The 22,209-nt window shown below is 43.5% G+C and overlaps 1 protein-coding gene across 1 annotated transcript; it reads left to right on the plus strand.

The window, feature by feature from the left end:
• Positions 1–16,078: 16,078 nt before the first annotated feature.
• LOC134341399 (homeobox protein Hox-C12-like) lies at positions 16,079–17,690 on the plus strand. The gene is made up of 2 exons (XM_063039264.1): positions 16,079–16,547; positions 17,452–17,690. The coding sequence occupies exons 1-2, from the start codon at positions 16,079–16,081 to the stop codon at positions 17,688–17,690; spliced, it is 708 nt and encodes a 235-aa protein (XP_062895334.1).
• The last annotated feature ends 4,519 nt before the right edge of the window (positions 17,691–22,209 follow it).

Raw genomic sequence — 22,209 nt, forward strand, 5'->3', positions numbered from 1 at the left:
TGAATCTTTGGACACTACCTCACTTTTTTAATATACAGTATTTCTGTTTTTGCACGTTTTGAAAATCTATTCAATATATGTAATTGATTTACTTGTTTATTTATTGTTATTATTTTATCTGCTAGGTTATATATTGTTTTGAACTGCTGCTGCTAAGTTAACAAAATACACGTCACATGTCGGTGATAATAAACCTGATTCTGAACATAAATGAAACAAAAAAATAGACTCGATATTTATAAGAAAAAGAAACACAATTAAAACAAAAACGAAGTCCATTTTAGTGCAGAGTGGTCACGGTGTTGCTGTACTGAGGTGGTGATCAGGGTTGTGCTGGTTGGTTCAGGAACTGAATGATTGAAGGGAAGTTGCTGTTCCTGAACCTGGTGGTGTGGGACTTCAGGCTTCTGTACCTCCTGCCCGATGGGAACTGTGAGAAGATGGGATGGCCCAGATGGTGGGGATCTCTGATGATGGAAGTTACCTTCCTGAGGCAGCACCTCCTGTAGACACTACCCATGGTGGGGAGGGAGGGATGTGTCCGAGATGTATTGGGCAGAGTCCACGACTCTCTGCAGCTTCTTACGTTCCTGCACTTTTGAATCGCCGTGTCAGACCGTGATGCAACCAGACAGTGTTACCAGGTTCGGATATGGCCCCAGTGCGGAGTGAAAGACATTGACGCAGGTCGATAGTTCACAGACTTTAATACGAACAGTGTTAAATGGAAAATGAAACCTACACTGCGGCTGAAAAGAACATCTAAACATTAAACGAATACCGCCAGTCTTCAGAGTCAGTTGACTTGAAAGTCCAATTTCTCAGGGGAAGGTCGAAAGCAAACAGGCAGCAAAGGTTGCTGTGTTCTGTCTAAGTCTCGACAAGCACTACGACGACAAGTATGGAGTTAAATACTATCACGATTAAATAATAATTAGCTGACACATGCAAATTCACAAGCGCAATTGCCGAATCCGTGGCTGTGACAGACAGAACACCTCCAACAGTACATCTGTGGAAGTTAGTTAGTGTTAGAGACAAGCCGAACCTGCTTAACCTCTTAAGAAAGTAAGGACACTGGTACATCTGCGTCTGTGTGTCTGCAGAGGCTGGGGATTTCCGTTAATGATTTACAATACAACGTTTAGACAGGTACTTGGATATGTTACTCTTTCACCCTTCTCTTTATCTCTTTACCTTTCTCTCTATCTATCTATCCATCTCTCTCTCTCTCTCTATCTATCTGTGTGTGTGTGTGTGTGTGACAGAGAGAAACAGATAGCTAGATAGATAAATAGATACATAGATATAGACACACAGACATATGGACATGTAGTAGGTCAACAGAAAGGCAGGCAGTCTGACAGATATGTAGATAAACAGATAAGTAGACAGACAGACATGAACTAAAGGGTGTGACGAACAGAAGCAAAAAGATAAAGGGGCAGAGAAAGTCATACCCAGAAAGGTGGGCAATTCTTGTACCTGAAATGAATTTTTAAAAACTGCGATTATTCGAAATCTAAAATAAAAAGAACAATAACATTAGAACCTGCTGGTAATATTCCGCACGTCAGGCGACATCTGTGATAAGACAAATGGATTGAGACGATTCAGGTCGATAATTCTCCGTTAACCCGGTTTGTAGATAGAGTAGAGATTTGTTAGTAGGTATGGATAGATAGAGAGAGAGAGAGAGAGAGAGAGAGAAGAAAACACAAAGACTGATAGAGAGGTACAGAGCAGGATAGATTAGTAAACATTAATATGTATTAGTAATTAGTAAATTAGTAATCTGTTACTCTTCCACCCTTTCTTCTATTCGTTCTCTTTATCTCTCACTTGCAGTCTCTCTCTCTGTTCTCTCTCTCTCCCACACACAATAAAATAAAGAACACAATAATCAAAAAAGCACAGTAAATATAAATACGTAAGATAACTTATGTATGTAGATTGATTGTACGTCCATAAAGTGCGACAATTGCATTTGGTTTAACTTTTAGAGAGGCTTTGTAAGATTGGCGGGCGGTATCAACGATTCATTTTCACTCTAACTGCAACAACAGTTTTAAACAAGGGTTAATTCCTCATCCCGCTTCCCCGAAAACAATTCTCTTTTTGTTTAATTAACGTCCGTGCATGTGACCGCAAAATCCCGCAAATCCACATTGAGCGAGCTTGTCGTTCCTGCAGAGATAAGACCCGAGAAGTTTCAAATCTGTGCCAAAGTTTTTCCAACAATTTACCCGGCGATGGAATTAAAACCAGACGTTGAAATCCGTAAGTATAAAGTGTGGTTGTGGGAAAGGTCAGGGAAGCGACGTTTTGAAAGCATCACGGGCACGTAACCAAAAGTTACCGCGGCTTTGCTATGTACATCAGAATCAACACAGATATTCAAATATGTACTCGCTATTGGGTTATTGGTTATTGGTTTATTATTGTCATATCTGCAGTGAAAAAATTGTCTTGCAAAATGTTTATACAGATCAAATCATTACACAGTACATTGAGCTAGAATAAGTAAATCAATAATAATGCTGGGGAAAATGTCTAATAGCTACATAGGAAGTGCTGTGCAGGTGAAGAATAAAGTGCAAGACCGTAACGAGGTAGATTCTAAGGCCATCTTATCGTACGAGGTCTGTTCAAGAGTCTGATTACAGTGTGTTTTCAGCCTGGTACTACCATACGACCACAAGACCACGAAACATTGGAGCAGAATTAGGTCATTCGGCCCATCGAGTCTGCTCCGCCAACTGACCACAGCTGATCAATTTCCCTCTCAACCCCATTCTCCTGCTTTCTCCCTGTAACCTATCATGTCCTGACTTACCAAGAATCTCTCCGCTTTAAATACACCCAGTGACCTGACCTCCACAGCCGCCCGTGGCAACGAATTCCACAGATTCACCACCCTCTGGCTAAAAACAGTCCTTCTCATCTCCGTTCTAAATGAATGTCCCTCCATTCTGAGGTTGTGCCCTCTCGTCCAAGACTCCCCCACTGTTGGAAACATCCCCTTCACATCCACTTTATTGAGTCCTTTCGATATTCGTTAGGTTTCAATAAGGTCATCCCTCATTCTTCTAAATTCCAGCAAGTACAGGCGCAGAGGCATCAAACACTTCTCATATGATAAAGCCTTTCAATCCTGGAATCGTTTCTGTGAACCTCCTTTGAACCCTTTCCAATGTCAGCACATTCTTTCTTAGATAAGGGGCCCGAAACTACTCAAATACTTCAAGTGGGGCCTCACCCGTGCCTTATAAAGTCTCAGTATTACATCATTGCTTTTATATTCTAGACCTCACTAAGTGAATGCCAACATTGCTTTTGCCTTCCTCACCACCGACTTAAGCTGCAAGTGAACTTTTAGGTAACTTTTAGATCTCCCAATTCCCCTTTTCAACTCAGTTTTTTTTTTAAATTCCCCGTTTAGATAATATTCTATGCTTTCATTTCTTCTACCAAAGTGCATGACCGTACATTTCCCGAGAATTTATTCCATCTGCCACTTCTTTGTCCATTCTAATCTGTCTAAGTCCTTCCGCAGCCGCCCTGCTTCCTCAACACTATGTGCCCCTCCACCTATCGGCATTTCGTCCGTAGACTTGGCCACAAAGCCATCAATTCTGTCATCCAAATCGTTGACTTACAGTGTAAGAAGAAATGGCCCCAATACCGACCCCTGTGGAAGACCACTAGTCATCGGCAGCCAATCAGAAAGTCTCCTTTTATTCCCACTCTTTGCCTCCTGCCAATCAGCCAATTCTCTCGATGATAGTATCTTTCCTGCAGTACAATGGACTCTTAGCTTGCTAAGTAGCCTCAGGTGTGGTATCTTCTCAAAAGCCGCTTACTCTGAAAAAAACTTTTGGTATACTCTTTGATATTATTGGCTAGCTTTCCTTCATATTTAATCTTTTCGCTCCTTGTGGCTCTTTTAGTTGCCTTCTGTTGGTTTTTAAAAGCTTCCCAAGCTTCTAACTTCTCACCAATCTTGCTCTATTTTGCTTTTATGTTAGCTTTGACGTCCCTTGTCAGCCACAGCTGCATCACACTGCCTTTAGAATACTTCATCTTCTTTGGGATGTATCTACCCTGCACCGTCCAAATTGCTCTCAGAAGGAAAGGGAATTCAAGGGAGCACCCAGCAGTCCTCATGCACATCCAAGCCATTCACAATATAATTGAACATGCACATGGATTAGCTCCGTCCCGTATCTCTCTCCCTCTACCATCTCCTCTCTCTCTCTCTCTCTCTCTCACACACACACACACACACACATCGTATGACGTGAGCGATAATGGTCTTTGGCCATGATCGTTCTTGGCAATTTTTTTCTTCGGACGTGGTTTGTCATTGCCTTCTTCCTACCACTTTCTTTACAAGACGGGTGACCACAGTTATTATCAATACTTTTCAGAGATTGTCTGCCTGGCGTCAGTGGTAGCATAACCAGGACTTGTGATCAACACTCGTTCCTCATACCACCATCCACCACATGCTCCCATGGCTTCACGTGGCTCTGATCGAGGGTGGGGTGTGGTGGTGGGGGGGGGGGTGCTAAGCAGATGCTGCACCTTGTGCAAGGGTGACCTGCAGGCTAGTGGAGGAAAGGAGCTCCTTACACCTCCTTTGATGGAGAAATATCTCCATCCTACCACCCAAGTATCTCGATAAGTAAATAAATAAACAAATACATACATACATAAACAAACAAGCAAATAAATAAATAATATTTCATATTGTTTATGGAACACTATCCCGTATTTGTTGTCGTTGCATTCGTTTTATAGCATGTAAGGTCACCTATAAAATTATATTGTTGATGTTACATTTAGCAATGTTTTATTATTATGTACAACTTTGTACATAATCATTTTCATAATCATACAAATCATTTTCTTGATTTGTATTTCGCATTGAATAAAATAATTCAAAATAATGTACGTTGTATAAATATATTGTTTTTATTATTTTTGTATTGTACGAGGTATGGTATATTGTGTCATGTTATATAGTAAACTCAACTAAAATCTTCATTTTATACTTGGCGATGCATAAAATATAACACTTCTAGTGGACTCTTGGAAATCTCACATTATTTATAAGTTTATATTGTCTTATTTCTTGTCCAGTAATATCAACTGATAAATTAGTAAATTAGTTTATTGTCACACGTACCGAGGTACAGTGAAAAATCATAGAGAAAAATTCATAGCAGCGCTTTGTGGGAGTACATGGGAAAACGATAACAGTTAAACAATGGAGTTTAACAGTTATAGCGAAATCGCAGTGCAGGCAGACAATAATGTGTAGGATCATGAGGCCAGGACTATTGAATAATGTCATATTGTGTACACACTACTATTATAAATGTTTAGCAATGATATATTGTTCTTCACAGTATCATAATGTAACTGTATTTTGTAAAGCCATGTGACACTAGTCAATACTAAATTATATATAAATCTACGGTATATAATAATTTTATTTTTGCAAATGTTATTGGAGCCAATAACATTGGGTTCCGTAAGCTTGTCACAACCGGGAGTGGTAATGGGGACAAGCTCACACGAACTATTGAATGCTCCCAATGGCGTGCTCTCAGATAGCCTTTGACAACCAAGTCCACCAACACACATAAGATGCTGGTGGAACACAGCAGGCCAGGCAGCATCTATAGGACGAGGTGCAGTCGACGTTTCGGGTAGAGACCCTTCGTCAGAACTAACAGTTAGCCCTGACGAGGGGTCTCGGCCCGAAACGTCGACTGTACCTCTTCCTATAGATGCTGCCTGGCCTGCTGTGTTCACCAGCAACTTTGTGCGTTGGTTGAAATTCCAGCATCTGCAGATTTCCTCGTGTTTGCGTTTTTAAAACCAAGTCCACCACCTGGTTTTCACGCCAAATTTCTGCATATGGCCCATATCCCTCCAAGCCCCTCCCCTCCATGGCTATCCAAGTGCTTTTAAATGTATTGTATCTGCCTCAACCACTTCCTTTGGCAGCATCTTCCATAGACTCATCACTGTGTGAAAAAGTTGCCGCTCAGGTCCCTTTTAAATCTTTCCCTGTCATAACGGCGACACTGGGAGCAGACCCAAATGCAAGACAGAGACACTGAAGTACTAGGATCAGGACTCAGAGTGTCAAGAAAGCAAGGGAACTCGGGAAGAAAGGACACTGGACATTGACACAGGCTCTGGGACGAGCCTAGGATGCAGGACCTGGACTGGGTCATAGACAAGAAACACGGAACCGGGACAAGGAACTAGGAAGAAGGAGCCTGGACTAGTGACACGAGACTCCGGAACCAGAGCCTGGACAAGGACCCAGAACCTGGGTCTTGGTTGGGACTCGGAACCGGAACCCGGGTCTAGGCTTGGACGTGGCTTGGACAGGACGAGAGACTCCTGGACAGGGAAACCCAGCACACAAACACACACACATACACACACACACACCACAACACAGATAGACACATACGCATGGCACACATACATATACACACACCACACACGCACAATACACAACAAACACCAGACACACACACGCCACACATACATTCCCCAGACACAGCAGAAAATATATACACACACAGGCACAGAAGCACACACACAAACATACACACACACACACACACACACACACACACACACCACAAACACCAGACACACACACGCCACACATACACTCCCCAGACACACACACCTACACATACACACCACAGATGGACAGAAATACACACAGACACAGACACACCTACGCACTACAGACACACACACACATCGCACCACACACACACACACACACACACACACACACACACACACAGAGTCAGAATCATGCCACACCCCCCACACACACACACACATATGCGTGCGCACACGCACACATACACACACACAGGCACACCATACATACCACAGAAAGCCGACCCACACCACACATACATACCATAAACACAGACACACACAAAAACACATTATAGATGGTCAGTAATATACACAGACACAGAGACACACACAAACTACGGACATACACACACATCAGTCACAACACACACACACACACAGACACACACACACACCCCCCACAGACAGATACGCAGTGCACTGACACACACACACACACACACACACACGCACACACCACACACATACATACTCGCGCACACACAAAGATATATACACACACAGACGCAAAAACATTCCACAAACACCACACACCACAGACACAGACCACAAACAACACACACCACAGAAAGCAGACACACACATACGCCACACATACACTCCCCAGACATACACACCCGCACTACAGACATACACAGACATCACACACATACACACACTGCAGACACATATGCACCACACTGACATACACAGACACAGCACACACACATACATACTCGCACACACATACAGATACACACACAGACACAGACACACAATACATGCGCCAACAGAGACACACTCACAAACACACAGCATACACACTCACACACACACACAGCACACAATCATGCACACACACACATACACAGACACACACACACACACACACATACACACGGAGAAACATACACATTTACAGACTCATACGCACTCTCTCTCACACATACAGATTGCACACACTCACGTGCACACACGCACCACACACACACAAACATACACAAACGCGCACACACAAAAACTCAAACACACGCAGACACAGACACACACATCACAGACACTACACACTACATTAAGACAGACAGACAGACACACACACACACACACATACACAACATGACGGACAGACACAGACATCACACACATCACATAACATACATGCATACATACACAAACACACGCCAACAGACAGATACACACACAGAGCACATGCAGACGCACACATACACACATACACACACACACACACACCACACACACACACAAACATACATACACACATGAACTGTGTCACACACACACGCATACACCACAGACACACAGACATACTACAGACAGACACACCACACACACACACACACACACACACACACACACACCACACAGAGAGAAACACACATTCACACTACACACAGACACATACACACCACATAGGCAGGCACACACCACCACGACACACATAGACACACACACCAGACACCCACACCCACACTCGTACACACACAGAGACACACAGATGTACATACTCACACACACTCAGACACACACGCGTGCAGAAACATAAACACCACACATACACATACATACACAGACACACACACACTCAAGCACAAACACACGTAGACACAGACACACACAGCACAGATACCACACACTACAGTCATATAGACACGCACCATACACACACACACAGACACATGGGAAAACACAGCCAGACAGACAGAAACATGCCACACAGACACACAACAGACACACATACACAGACCGCACACACATACACACCACACACACACACACACACACACACACACACACACACACACAGATACACAAGAGACAGAAATACACACAGCACACACACGAACACACTGTAGACACACACACCACACTGACACACACACACACACACACACACACTCACTCACACACAAACATACATGCACACATACATACACACACAATCAAACACACATATAGATACAAACGGCACATTGACCTTCTTTTAATTGTAAACCATTTAATGAGGCAGCGTCTATTCCCACAGCGCCTCCTTCCCGAGATTAGATCCCACTCTTTATCACTCGTCCCACCTCCCGCCCTTCTCTTTGTCTTGTCGTTTTACGCCCGGGTTTGAAAAGGCTTCACAGACGATAATGACCTTGATCTGACCAGTCCCTTCCCTGTCCCATCACAGTAACCGAACACTCCAGGAACATCCTGCCGACGACCCACCCCCAGAACTAAAAGAGCCCTTCGCTTCCCGCTGTGTCACTGTGTCTGCAACTTGCTCACTCTCTGGACATCCCCTTCCCCTGTCTCTCTCTCTCTCTCTCTCTCTCTCTCACACACACACACACACACACACACACACACACCACACTGACACACACACACACATCTTTCAAGTTAATTCTCCGTTAATTAAAAACATCCAGTGCCGCTCTACCGCACAGAGAGTCAGAATACGGGACACCGGGGTATATTAGCATAGGTGACACAAGTTGCGGTCGGAGAGTTAGGGGGAAGATTGCTCGCGCATTGCAGAGAACCTAAATTAAAATTAGAAAATCGGTCTTTTCTACAAAGAAAAACACGACGTGCAGGCGGAAGCAACCTATAGAAAATATTAGACCCGTTCTACCTCATATAAGTGTATCTTAAACCGGACGGTTACCTCCTCGCAGACGAGGAAGGTCGTGTTTCATTTTTTAAAAATAACTGCCTTGAAGTTTTAAGAGGAAAGAGAGATTCGTATTTTCGGTAAGTGAAGGAGTTTTCTCTCTGCGGCGCACTTTGGTGCAAATCACTCGCCCCGCTTTGCGAAACAAAGTTTTCTTCGTGGTCGGCGGAGGCATGGAGTGGGAAGGGGAGCAAAAGGAAAGGGGGAGGACAGAGGTAGGGGGTTGTTTAAGGTCTAGTTTGGAGGCGGGTCGAAGAGGGCCAAAATTTGTCACAGTCGGATGTAGATTTACAAACAAAGCAGTTAGTCTTGCTGGAAAATGCCGTGGGTTTACTGTAAATCCGGAGAGAAGAAAATATTAGCAAATCCATGGACAGACACACACACACACACGTGCGCGCGCGCGCGTGCACACCTACGGGTGCTTACTGACAAACGCCCATAAATCTGGGGAGACATACACAATTTTACACACGGACGGACTCAAAATTACAAGAAGCGAGGCAATTATAAATACGCGCACACAATTACAAGTACACACACAACTACAAACATACACACGTGAGCACGTGCGCCTGCACAGATATACAGACACTACGAACTCAAAAATACCAAATACACACGGGCACAAGTGCAAGTAGGTACAGACGGAAACATTCCCAACGTACATGATTTGAGAGACAGTCGGGACTGGCAGGCGGACCTAGACAGACAGACAGACAGACAGACCATGCATAAATTCACTGGGTAACAGAACGCACGAGCGGACGCAAAGCAGGCAATGTGAGATCCACCAGGATCAAAAAAAAATCTAAATCCGGTTTGTTCGGTGTAGTTTGGAGGAATTGATTTTATTTCGACTCTGCTACGATCCTCAAGGTTCTATTTTCAAGAGTTCATGTCAGAACCAGAATCAGGTTTATTATCACTCCCTCATATGACGTGAAATGGCAGTAGTGTAGTGCAAATGCATACATATACGATAAATTACAATAATTAACAAATAGTGCAAACGAAAGGAACAACCAGGCAGTGTTCGTGGGTTTACTGACCGTCTAGAAACCTGATTGCAGAGGGGAAAAAATTGTTTTGGAAAATTGGCTTTTACAGTGATTATTGAAAAGAAAAACTAATCTCTATTTTCCAGAAGGTGAGGCTTCATCACAAAATAACTATACACTTAATATATAATGATAAGTTAGAAATGAAGTATCAATGAAATAATGGGGATCTTCGATCGGTATCCGGGGTTTCCTAATCGATGCTAAAACGATATATTTTGGCATTACTCGTTATTTAATTACTAAATCGTCCCGAGATTATAATTACGCCGAATATTTCACACGCGTGTAGACTGGTTCTTCGCTTCAAAATGCCAAGCTGTTTCTTTCGAGTCGCGACATAGTAATGTCGATGCAGTGTTGGAATGAAGGAAGGAAATCCTTAATATGCGATCATCATTTTCTGTTTGGGACCGAGTAACTGTGAAAATACATCATATTTTTGACAATCTTTTGTTCTGCAATTTTTTCTATAACACGTATAACCCTTACGTTTTACTAAGTATCCCATACGTAAGCACAAGTTAATTGATAAGTGGGATATATTTTTAAATATGTAGATATTAAAATGTAGCATATATGGTAGGATATATATTGTAGAACGTTTAGCGGAAAAGTATTGTATATGGTTGAAAAATCCATATAACAGCAAGTTATCTCTAAATGGTTGGGCACAGAATGCAATTCTTCATAGAATATATAAGGTGGAATGAATGTGTCCCAGAAAACACACTTTTAGATATATATTATATCAAAACATTGTCGAAGGTCTGCATTGTATAGTTCGTGATAAAATTACAATGTAAAGCTATGTATTAGATCTATTGTATCCAACTGTTCCTCTAAAACTAACGTTATATAACATAGATAAATTATATCTCAGCGTTCTTCAACATATGGATATTTAAAATGTATTATTCCACAATATGCTACGTGGTATAAAGTATATTGTATCTAATTGCTCTTTATATCCGTTTCAATAAAGTATTCTATTTAAATATACCACAATATTTAACGTTATGTAATTAGATATATTAGATCTAAATATTGCAGAATATACAGAGCAATATAAGATTTATAACATCTATATATTCTATAATATGACATTTTCTTGAATTAGATATAGATATCTAAATTTTATACACTATATACTGTGATACAAGTATATTACATGATATGCAAAATAGATATACTGTATTGTGTTTTCACATTCAGTATATTAATCGTAGGGTATGCAGTCTAATTCAAGGTAAACTATGCAACGTCGCATTTATTTATCATTGAACACTTACCGATAATAACTTTGCATTAAATGTTCGGGTTTGATATTCCCAGTGTGAATGTTGAATATTTATCGATGCCTGAATACTAATACGTGGAAAGCATAAAGCAGAAGTAAGCTGGGTAAAGTATATACAGTAGGTTACACTGTGGACTATATAAACAAAAAAATCGTTGTAGAATATACCCATAATGAATGCGTAACAGGAATATAAAGTGGCTTATACTGTATGTTGAATACGATATATAGGACAGATTATCTAGTTCATATACTCATGTTAATTTCGTCTATGTATTCATCAAAAATTAGTTTTATATAACTCGTTTATTCAAAAATATACCGGTAGCTTTAAGTTTTGTGTAGGATACATAAATAATGTATTTTATATTATGGCTTATAATATTGAATATTAAATATATTGTATTAATTTTATATAATGTTGCACATAGAATACATCGATGTAACATATTTATGTCACTGCATCTATTGTAGAAAATTTAGATGCGATGTATAAATGTACATACAGTAGAATATTTAAATATAACACGCTTTATTTTATATATGCAGACCATTTGGATCCAATATCTCTGATCGTAGAGTGAAATAATAGATTGCACAGGAAACAATATAGAGAAAAATAGAAAATAATCAGAATTTACACACAATTTTTACGAGAAAGAAATAATTAGTACCTAAATAGTCCATTGTAGTACGAAGTGGTCACAGTGTTGATCAGGGTTGTGCTGGTTGGTTCAGGAACCGAATGGTTGAGGGAAGTAGCTGTTCCTGAACCTGGTGATGTGGGAATTCAGGCTTCTGTACCTCCTGCCGGGGCAGAATATCGGAATTAAGAATAATAGCGACTGTTACAGTACATTGATCAGAAGGGAGTGAAATAAAACGGCATCGCCACTCCTACAACACTTTCTCTCTCTCTCTCTCTCTCTCTCTCTCTCACACACACACACACACACACACACACACACACACCTCCTTCCTCCATCTTTGCTCTGTTTTCTCTCTCGTAGCCTGCGTTGCCCTGCCTTATCTCGTGAGGCCCGGATAACTAAAAACGAGTGGGGATTATTAATTCTCTGTCGCTTCTGTCAGGTAAATGATTGCGTTGCCAAATCGAGGCTATACGGTGATATTGTGAATAATTCCCAAAATGCATCGATGGATGAACTTTTAAAAATTTATTTTAGTTTTGCTTTTATCGAATAATGGAGTATACCTGTGCGTGAATACGTGACTATATAGGGGATGCTGGAATTAAAAGAGACTCGCTGGAATTGCGATAATCTCGCTCTAGTTAACTGATTAATTGGATATTAATTGTGTTCAAAGACCTTTGATTAAATTCACAATATTGCATTCAAATTCCCGGATTTGCCCTATAGTGCAGTTACTTAGCTTGAGAGTTCGGGTGAATTGCCAATGAGAACGAATGGACACTTTATTAAAAAGTGATGCGTTCAAGAGGAGAAGGCGCTACTGTTGTTTAAAGCGAGAGAGAGGGGGAAAGAGGGGAAAAGAATGGGAGAGACAGACAGAGAGAGGGCAAAGAAGGGAGAGGGAGATAAATGGAGCTGTTAATAAGGTGGGGGGCGGAAGAGTGTAAGAGGAATGGAGAAAATAACCCATACGGTATAGGAGCAGAATTTCGGCAACAGAAAGAATGAGACGGGGAAGAGAAAATCGGACAGACTGAACGGGACAGGATGGAAAAACGACGGGGAGGTGGGTAGGCTGTGAGAAAGTGATTTGAAGAGGAAGGAACCGGCGGGGAGAAAGGTAAGGGAAGAAGAGAAGGGGTAATGTTACCTCATCTTGACCATATCCGTAAAGTGTTTTGAGGGAAGGCTTAGTAAAAAGAGAAGAGTATGGAGAGAGATGGGGTGGAAGAGGCCGGAGGGGGCGGTGTTTGTAGAGAAAGAACACCAGAAAATAACAGTAGGAACAACTGAGCTGTGTCCACAATTCTCTGCAGGTTTCTTGCGGTCACGGGCAGAGCAGCTGCCATACCAAGCCGTTCTGCATCCGGATTGGATGCTTTCTGTGGTGCATCGATAAAAATAGTTGATGGCCAACGGAAACATAATTATGTTGATAATGCTCCAACTTCTAGTGCAGAGAATACCAGAGATTCAATATGATCACTGATGACTTGTCCCAGGCCTCATTTCCTGTTCCGTCCCTCTTCCCCACACTACCCCCAATCCTTCGAACTTCCCAATATCTATCCAATTCCATCATCAATAGAGGGCAGAGATTCTCCTCCCTCTGAGAGACGAAGACCCCACACAATATTAACTGACCGCACGCAACTCCCAAGCTTGTAAACGTGTCCCCTCGTTCGAGATCCTCCCACTGGTGTAAACGTCCACACAACCTCCAGTCACGTACCCTCGGGGTTTGAAATATCTGAAAAAGGGTACCCTCGTTCTTCTGAACTCCCAAGCGATACAGAGCCAAACTCCCCCACCTTTCCTGTTGGGACAACGCTCTCCTCCCAGGAATTATCCCGATGAATCTCGCACACAAGTAGAGATAGGGTGAGTGCGCGTGGATAAGATGGAGAAATTGGGAGTTATAGAGCTACACAGTACAGAAACAAACCCTTCAGCCCAACTTGTCCATATCAGCCAAGGTGTCTACATGAGCCAGTCCGGTTTGTCCGCCTTTGGCCCGCTACCCTAATCCATCCGTGGACTTGTCCAAGATTTACCAGGACCTTGCCTGGATAAGGACTTGAGTTACAAGGAGAGGTTGTGTTGATGAGGGGTTTATTCTCCAGAATGTAGGAGATTGAGGGGTGACCTGATAGAAGTGTATAAGGTCATGAGGGGCATAGACAACGTGAAAAAACAGTCCATTTCCCAGAGAGGGGCGTGCTAAAAACAAGAGGGCAGTGTGAGGATCACTAACGAACTCAAGTACATGAATCACAGAGACTTCGTCAATTAAAATAAAACTAAAGATTTACTACAGAAATTAACAAGAAAGAACTAACATGAGCTCAGACAAACTGTATAGATCTTGACGAACTGATATCATTCCTGATTCCTGATACACAGAAAAACTCGATCTGAAGCTTCCCAACAAAGAGGGATTGGCAATTTCCCCCCGCCCCCGACTGAAATAGACCCTTGACCACGTAGTAATTTCGAACATTGACATAACCGCGTTAATTAAATTATCCCGAGCACAAGTGATACAAACAAAGTTAACAATCCCATGATCCCAAATGAGACGCCTGCAAAACAAAGTGAAAAACCAGATCTACTGCAAAGACAAAGAATTAGAATAAAAGAGATTGGACAGGCTAGATGCAGGAAGATTGTTCCCGATGTTGGGGAGGTCTAGAACGAGGGGTCACAGTTTGAGGATAGAGGGGAAGCCTTTTAGGACCGAGGTTAGGAAAAACTTCTTCACACAGAGAGTGGTGAATCTGTGGAATTCTCTGCCACAGCAAACTGTTGAGGCCAGTTCATTAGCTATGTTTAAAAGGAAGTTAGATATGGCCCTTGTGGCTACAGGGGTCAGGGGGTATGGAGGGAAGGCTGGGTTCTGAGTTGGATGATCAGCCATGATCATAATAAATGGCGGTGCAGGCTCGAAGGGCCGAATGGCCTACTCCTGCACCTATTTTCTATGTTTCTATGTTTCTAAAGGGTAAACCAACCAAGGAAAAAGCAGACACACGAGGTGACACCGCGGGAAAAAAACAGTCCACATAATACCTGACCAAAAAAAGATCCTCTTTTTAAAATAGTTTGTTTGTTTAAGAAAAGAGGGGAGAGATTTGAAAGGGACATCAGCGGCAGTTTTTTTCATGCAGAAGATGGTGCGTATTTCGAAGTAGGTGTCCCAAATACTATCTGAGGCGGGTATATCAGCAACATTTAAAAGCCATCTAAATAAGTACATGGATAGGAGAGGTTTAGTTAGCTGCGGACCATACGCTGGTAGATGGGACTAGCTCGTTGGCCCACGAGGTCGGCACAGTCGAGCTGGGCCGAAGTCTATGTTTCCTTGATGTAAAACTCTCACACCCTCTCCAGCTTAGTGACATCCTTCCCGTCAGATACATGACCAAAACTGCGCGCAGTACGCCCAAGTGCGTCGTGGCTGTCAGCTGCGGTCTGGCGTTGGGAATCGAGACTTATCAAGGAAGGGAGAGAAGAGAGAGTTAATATCTGGCGAGGGGAGGGCAGGAGAGAGTCGCGGCCCGTCCTAAAAAATACCCAGGTGGCTTCCACGTGACAGCCCCTCCCCGGCCAATCAGATCCGCACCCCCATCCCCAGGTTTAACTACGTTTCACTCGAATCTTCTGAGGTGGTGGAGAGAGTCAGGAGCCGGTCACCGGGATGGGAGATGATGCCGCACTCAGCCCCGGCTTCGTGGGACCGCTTCTCAACCTCCACACCGGGGACCACTTCTACCTGCCCGGTTTCCGCGGCTCCGGCTCTCTGCCGCCGCTGACCTACCCGCGGCGAGAAGCCGTCTGCGCTCTGCCCTGGGCTCCGTCGGAGCCGGCGGCGAGCGCCTACTCGCAGAGTTACCCAAACGGGGCGCCGGCTCCAGTGGAGCCCGCCTACAGCCGGACCTGTGTCCACTCTGAACCGCCGGCCAAGAACTTTTACCATGGGGGAGTTGCTCAAAAGGCGGCCTCCGGACCCACCAAGTTCCAGCTCCCGGCCTCTACAAATACCGCCGCCGACACGCCAGAGGGCTGTCCCGCGCTGGGAACCGAATCCGCCTCCACTTTTCTGAACTCCGTTGGTGAACCTGGCGGCTGCTCGCCGCTCGCCCCGCGGGAAACGTTCGCCGATTCGGGTGAGTATATATTCAGGCTTCGACCTCGTCCTGCGACCCCTCGCACATATCAACCACCCCAAACATTCCACCCCCACCCCATCATCACCACCACCCTCCCACCGACTCCGCGCGACTTGAGAAGAACCTGGAGCACCCGAAGCCGGAAAAACACAGAGGAAGAGAACGTGCAGACACAGAGACACCAGAGACACACACACAGACACAGACACGCACCCTCACAGATACACAGAGAGACAGATTCCCACATAGTTACACACAGGCACAGACAGACACAGGTACCCACGCACAACGCCACTGTTCGCATTCCCTCTTATGTTTTCATATTCGTCAGCATCTTTTCGAATTTATTACGCACAGAAGGCGGATCTGGGATTAGATGGTTCTGATTCGAAACCTTTGGCCAAGTTCAGCGGTCAGCATTTCGGAAGTTAAATGATACTTCTAGTGTCTCTAGACTCAGAAGAGGCGAGGGAAGGGGAAGGGTGGGGTCCAGAGCTCAAGGGCTGGGCCACTTCCGGCAGGAAGATGGGAACTGGTAAATAGGCTGGAATCGGAGGAGCACAGAGGCGGAAAGAGGATGTAGGAGAGGGAGAGGGTCACAGAGATGGGGGTGCAGAGGAGGAGGGTGGTTACAGAAACAGGAAGGGGTGTAGGGGAGGGAAGGTGTAGGTCCGAAGGGGGAGACACAAAGGCGGGGGGGGGTGGATATAGGACCAGAGGGGGCCACTGAGGAAGAGAGGGGTGTAGGGCCAGAGGGGGTCACAGTGGCAGGGAGGAGTGTAGGGACCGTGCAATAGTTGACTTCTGAAATATTTGTTTAGCTAACGTTGCTGACTTTCTCTCCCCCTCCTTTCTCTTCCTCTTTCGCTCTCCCTCTCTCCTTTTCTACTCATCCTGAAAGCAACGTCCTGGTATCACCTCCATTCCCGATCAAGGAAAAAGCGGAAACCATACTCCAAAAGCCAGATCGCGGAGCTGGAGGGGGAGTTTATGGTGAATGAGTTTATCACGCGGCAGCGGCGCAGGGAGCTCTCCGACCGACTGGTCCTCACCGACCAGCAGGTGAAAATCTGGTTCCAGAACCGGCGGATGAAGAAGAAACGATTACTCCTCCGTGACCAAGCACTGAGTCTCTACTAGTTCCCAAGAGGTTCGTTCTTCTTAAAGCGGAGGGATTTTCTTTGTTTGAGGTGGCGGTGGTGTGGGAGTAAGGAGTGAGGTGGGGCTGTTGTAAGGAACCACTCACGCGCAAAAAAAATACATTAAAGACATTCATCAGTCACAGTCCTGTCTCCTTTGCGTAGGTTCCATCCTCCTCCCCAAAACACAACCTTCTTCTTTCCATTCTAATCACCACGACAATCTGCCCAGTTCCGTAAGAGGAGAGATTTGAATATGTGGGTGTAAGTGAGTTAAGTGAGTGCACGTATTTAACGGTGCCCGAGAGCGGACAAGCAAGTATGTGTATGTGTGTGTTTAGTTGGGTAAATTGTATATATATTTGGGTAATTTGTGTATATGTAATTGAGTAAAATGTGTATACTGGTTCGGTATAACGTGTATATAGTCCTGTATAAACGTGTCTTTAATTTGTCTTTAACGTATCAGAATATAGTATTAATGGTAAGACTCTTGGCAGTGTGGAGGATCAGAGGGATCTGGGGGTCCGAGTCCATAGGACACACAAAGCTGCGGCGCAGGTTGACTCTGTCTTTAAAAAACCATACCGTGCATTGGCCTTCATCAACCGTGGGATTGAGTTTAGGAGCGGAGAAGTAATGTTGCAGCTATATAGGACCCTGGTCAGACCCCACTTGGAGTACTGTGCTCAGTTCTGGTCGCCTCACTACAGGAAGGATGTGGAAACTATAGAAAGGGTGTAGAGGAGATTTACGAGGATGTTGCCTGGATTGGGGAGCATGCCTTATGAGAATAGGTTGAGTGAACTTGGCCTTTTCTCTTTGGAGCGACGGAGGATGAGAGGTGACCTGATAGAGGTGTATAAGATGATGAGAGGCATTGATCGTGTAGATAGTCAGAGGCTTTTTCCCAGGGCTAAAATAGCTAACACAAGGGGACACAGTTTTAAGATGCTTGGAAGTAGGTACAGAGGGGATGTCAGAGGTAAGTTTTTTTATGCAGAGAGTGGTGAGTGTGTGGAATGGGCTGCCGGTGACGGTGGTGGAGGTGGATATGATAGGGTCTTTTAAGAGATTCCTGGACAGGTACATGGAGCTTAGAAAAACAGAGGACTATGGGTAACTCTAGGTAATTTCTAAAGTAAGTACATGTTCAGCACAGCATTGTGGGCCGAAAGGCCTATATTGTGCTGTAGGTTTTCTATGTTTAATTCTGCGCATCAGTGTGTATTGAATATGCTGTAAATGTGTGTGAAACTGAGTTGAATGTTTAAGTGTGTGTATAAGCATATTTATATTAATATTATGTGTGTTGTAGACTGAATGAGTTTAGCCTTGTATAAATGTGCGTGAATGTATTCGTTTCAGTTTTATATAATACTGGATGTGAACATGCGTGTGCTTTAGTTTGCGTGTGAAAATGTGTATAGTTTAGTTGCATATGTGTGCATATGTCAACATCTGCGTGCTTTAGTTGTGTATAAAACACTAAAGAAAGTGTTTTAGTTTTCTATAAATACGTGTGTGTGAGAGCATATCACAGTTCTTATAAATTTATGTGATTTATTTTGTATATCAGTGTGTGCAAACGTTTGTGTTGCGTGTAATTTAGTGTAAGGACGTAAGTGTGTTTAGCTGTGTGTAAATGAATGCTATGTGTAAATATGCGTGTGAATGTATATTTAGTTTATATAAATGTTTTTGTTGCGTACAAACGTGCTAATGCTGATTTCCGCGTGTGACTGCACAGGATGTGCCCGTGTATCCGCACGCGTGATCATGCGTGGGAGACCGTGTGTGTAAATGTTTAAACGCCTCCGCCCGACGGGCATGCATATGCAGTCACCGTGCAAATTCGCACGCAGGTCAAAACCAATGTGTGAAGGAGTGGGTTCCTCTGACGACGTTGAGCCCAATTTGCTTAAATCAGCTTCTCGTCTGAATCGGCGTTAACCGAATGTGGTAGAGGTTAGATTAGGTGCCATCGGAATTTACAGTGGAGGTATGAGAGGAATTAAATCTTTTTCCTCCAACCCCACCAAATCCCTCAACTGTTTTACTCTCTCGCATGCACGTTAGTCCGTCCGAGGCAGGGCAAGTGTCGGAAAATTGCAAAAATGCCCGCCGCTTCTTTTTATAATACCTGTAACAGAGGGTCTTTGCAGGCAAATTATGCCCTTTTTTTGAGGGCAGAGCGATAAAGAGTGGGCAAACGCTTGCTTCCCACTACCTCCCCATTACCCTTTTACACACTGCGGGAGTTTAAAAGTTTTATTGATCTTTACCCTGGGACAAGTACATGGGACTAGTGTGTGCGGACCGAGTAGATGAGTGGGTTTTTGAGTAACTTGCGGGGTGTGTGTGACTGTGTGTGTGTGTCTGTCTGTGTGAGACAGAGAGAGATAGAGAGAGAGAGAGAGAGAGAGAGAGAGAGAGAGAGAGAGAGAGAGAGAGAGAGAGAGAGAGAGAGAGAGAGGAGAGAGAGATTAAGCTTTCTTACTCTCTTTTATATATATAGCTGTGCAGACCAACCATTACTCTGAGCAGGAAATTTTAACACGGCCTGAAAACTATGAATATTCAGAATGAAAATTGAAAAATCACATTCTTTAGATTTCATTTATTAATTGAAGCGTATAATGAAATGCAGTTTAACGAAGAAAATCTTTCACGTTTCATGAACATTTTCTCAACCTTTTTAATACAAGGCCATTGTCTGTAAACACTATCGAGATTAATTTCGCATCCAGATAAAAGATAAGTTTTAATTTCATTAGATCACCCTTTCACTTCAGTTTACGGATTTATGTTAGAGCGACAAGCACAATAGCAAAAAGAAAATGGTTTGACGAGATAGTGTTGGCGTTCAGCAGACCAGCAGCTATTAACAATGAGCTACTGACTTCTATTCTGTGTTTATTGTTACAATTTGTAAATGTTGTAACTTTAAACGTTGACAATGTAAATAAATTGAACTCTATAATGTTTCAAAATAATGTTCTGTTAGGTTTATTATTTGGAAAATGTATGTATTATATTCATTACCACATAATTGATTACAGGGTATTTCACAATTATATTAACATAGATATCAAAGAAAATTCCAGCTGCGCGGTACAAAGGTTACGTGAACGGGAGAATCTCAGTTACTGAACGGCCGCGCACCTGCGCAGCTTAGAGGGAACAGTGGTGGGAGGTGTGTGTAGTTGTGAATTCTGTGTACATCGTTTTGTTTGTATGTGGAATGTATTTGTGTGAAAGCTGTTTTATGTATGTGTGCAAGTGTGTGTACACTGTTCCCTCTAAACTGCGCGTGTGGAAGGTATTTATTGTGTGTACATATGTGTGGGGGTGTAAATGGGATTTCTTTGCATGTGTTGTGCTGCGTTTGTGTGTGGAAGGTGTTTTACATATGACAGCATGTGTGTGTAATAGCATTTTTGTGTACGTGTGGTGTTTTTGTGTGTGTGATTGTTTTATGGAAGTGATTCTGTGCCTGTATGTAAGATTGTTTTGTGTGTGTGTGTCCATGTGGGTAGAGAGTTTTGTGTACATGGGTGAGATTTAGTTGGGTTGTACGTTGTTAAACGTTTATGCAATGAGGGTATTTTGTGTGGGAAGATATGTGTGTAAATACGAATCTGTACGTTCACGATTTCAGTGTGTGCGTTTAACTGGAGGGTGTTTATGTACGTATGAGATTCCGCAGATGTTGAAAATCCAGAAACGCTGGAGGAACTCAGCAGGTCAGGCAGCATCTATGGGGAGGAATAAACAGCCAATGTTTCCGGCCGGGACATCCTTCATCAGGACTTATGCTCGTGTGTGTGTGTGTGTGTGTGTGTGTGTGTGAAAGAGAGAGATAAAGATGGCGGTTGCATTTGGGACAGTAGGCATTTGTTTGAGAAGGTATTGGTGTAAACATGAGTGCGTGGGTACGCGGGTCTGAGTGCGTGTGTGTGCGTGTGTGTGTGTGTGTGTGTGTGTGTGTGTGTGTGTGCGTGTGGAGGAGCGGATGTTTATATACGTTTGTGTGTGCGCGCTGTGTAATACCATAAGGCAGTTTTACGGGTGGAGGAATCACGTAAGAAATTCAACAATCATATGTAGCATTAAATAAGCTCTTAGATTGGCACATGGATGATAGAAAAATGGTGGGTTATGTAGGGGGAAAGGGCTAGACTGGTCGTGGTGTAGGTTAAAAGATCAGCACAACATCGTGGGCCGAAGAGCCGGTACTAGGCTGTACTGTTCTTTGTTCTATGAAAATGTGAAGCAGGTGGTAATCGATGTTATTTTTTTAATAACCTGCAATCTTTTCAGGGGTGTGGAGACTATCCCGGCTCCAAACCGCCGCCTACACGTGACCTATTAGTTGCTTTCCTGACCGCCTGGTATCTGCAGTAGGCGGTCTAACCATGGTCAAGACATTTTTTTGATTCCTTTGAGAAAATTAACGTTGTTCGCGGACATTTCGATGTCCCTGGCGGAAGGTAAACCAACGGACTTCATCCGATCGC

Source organism: Mobula hypostoma (genome assembly GCF_963921235.1).
Source record: "Mobula hypostoma chromosome X1 unlocalized genomic scaffold, sMobHyp1.1 SUPER_X1_unloc_3, whole genome shotgun sequence".
Classification (NCBI taxonomy): domain Eukaryota; kingdom Metazoa; phylum Chordata; class Chondrichthyes; order Myliobatiformes; family Myliobatidae; genus Mobula; species Mobula hypostoma.

Coding starts and splice junctions, on each gene's coding strand:
- LOC134341399 (XM_063039264.1), top strand. CDS start 16,079: ATGGGAGATGATGCCGCACTCAGCCCCGGCTTCGTGGGACCGCTTCTC. Junction 16,548..17,451: donor GGAAACGTTCGCCGATTCGG/GTGAGTATATAT, acceptor TCATCCTGAAAG/CAACGTCCTGGTATCACCTC.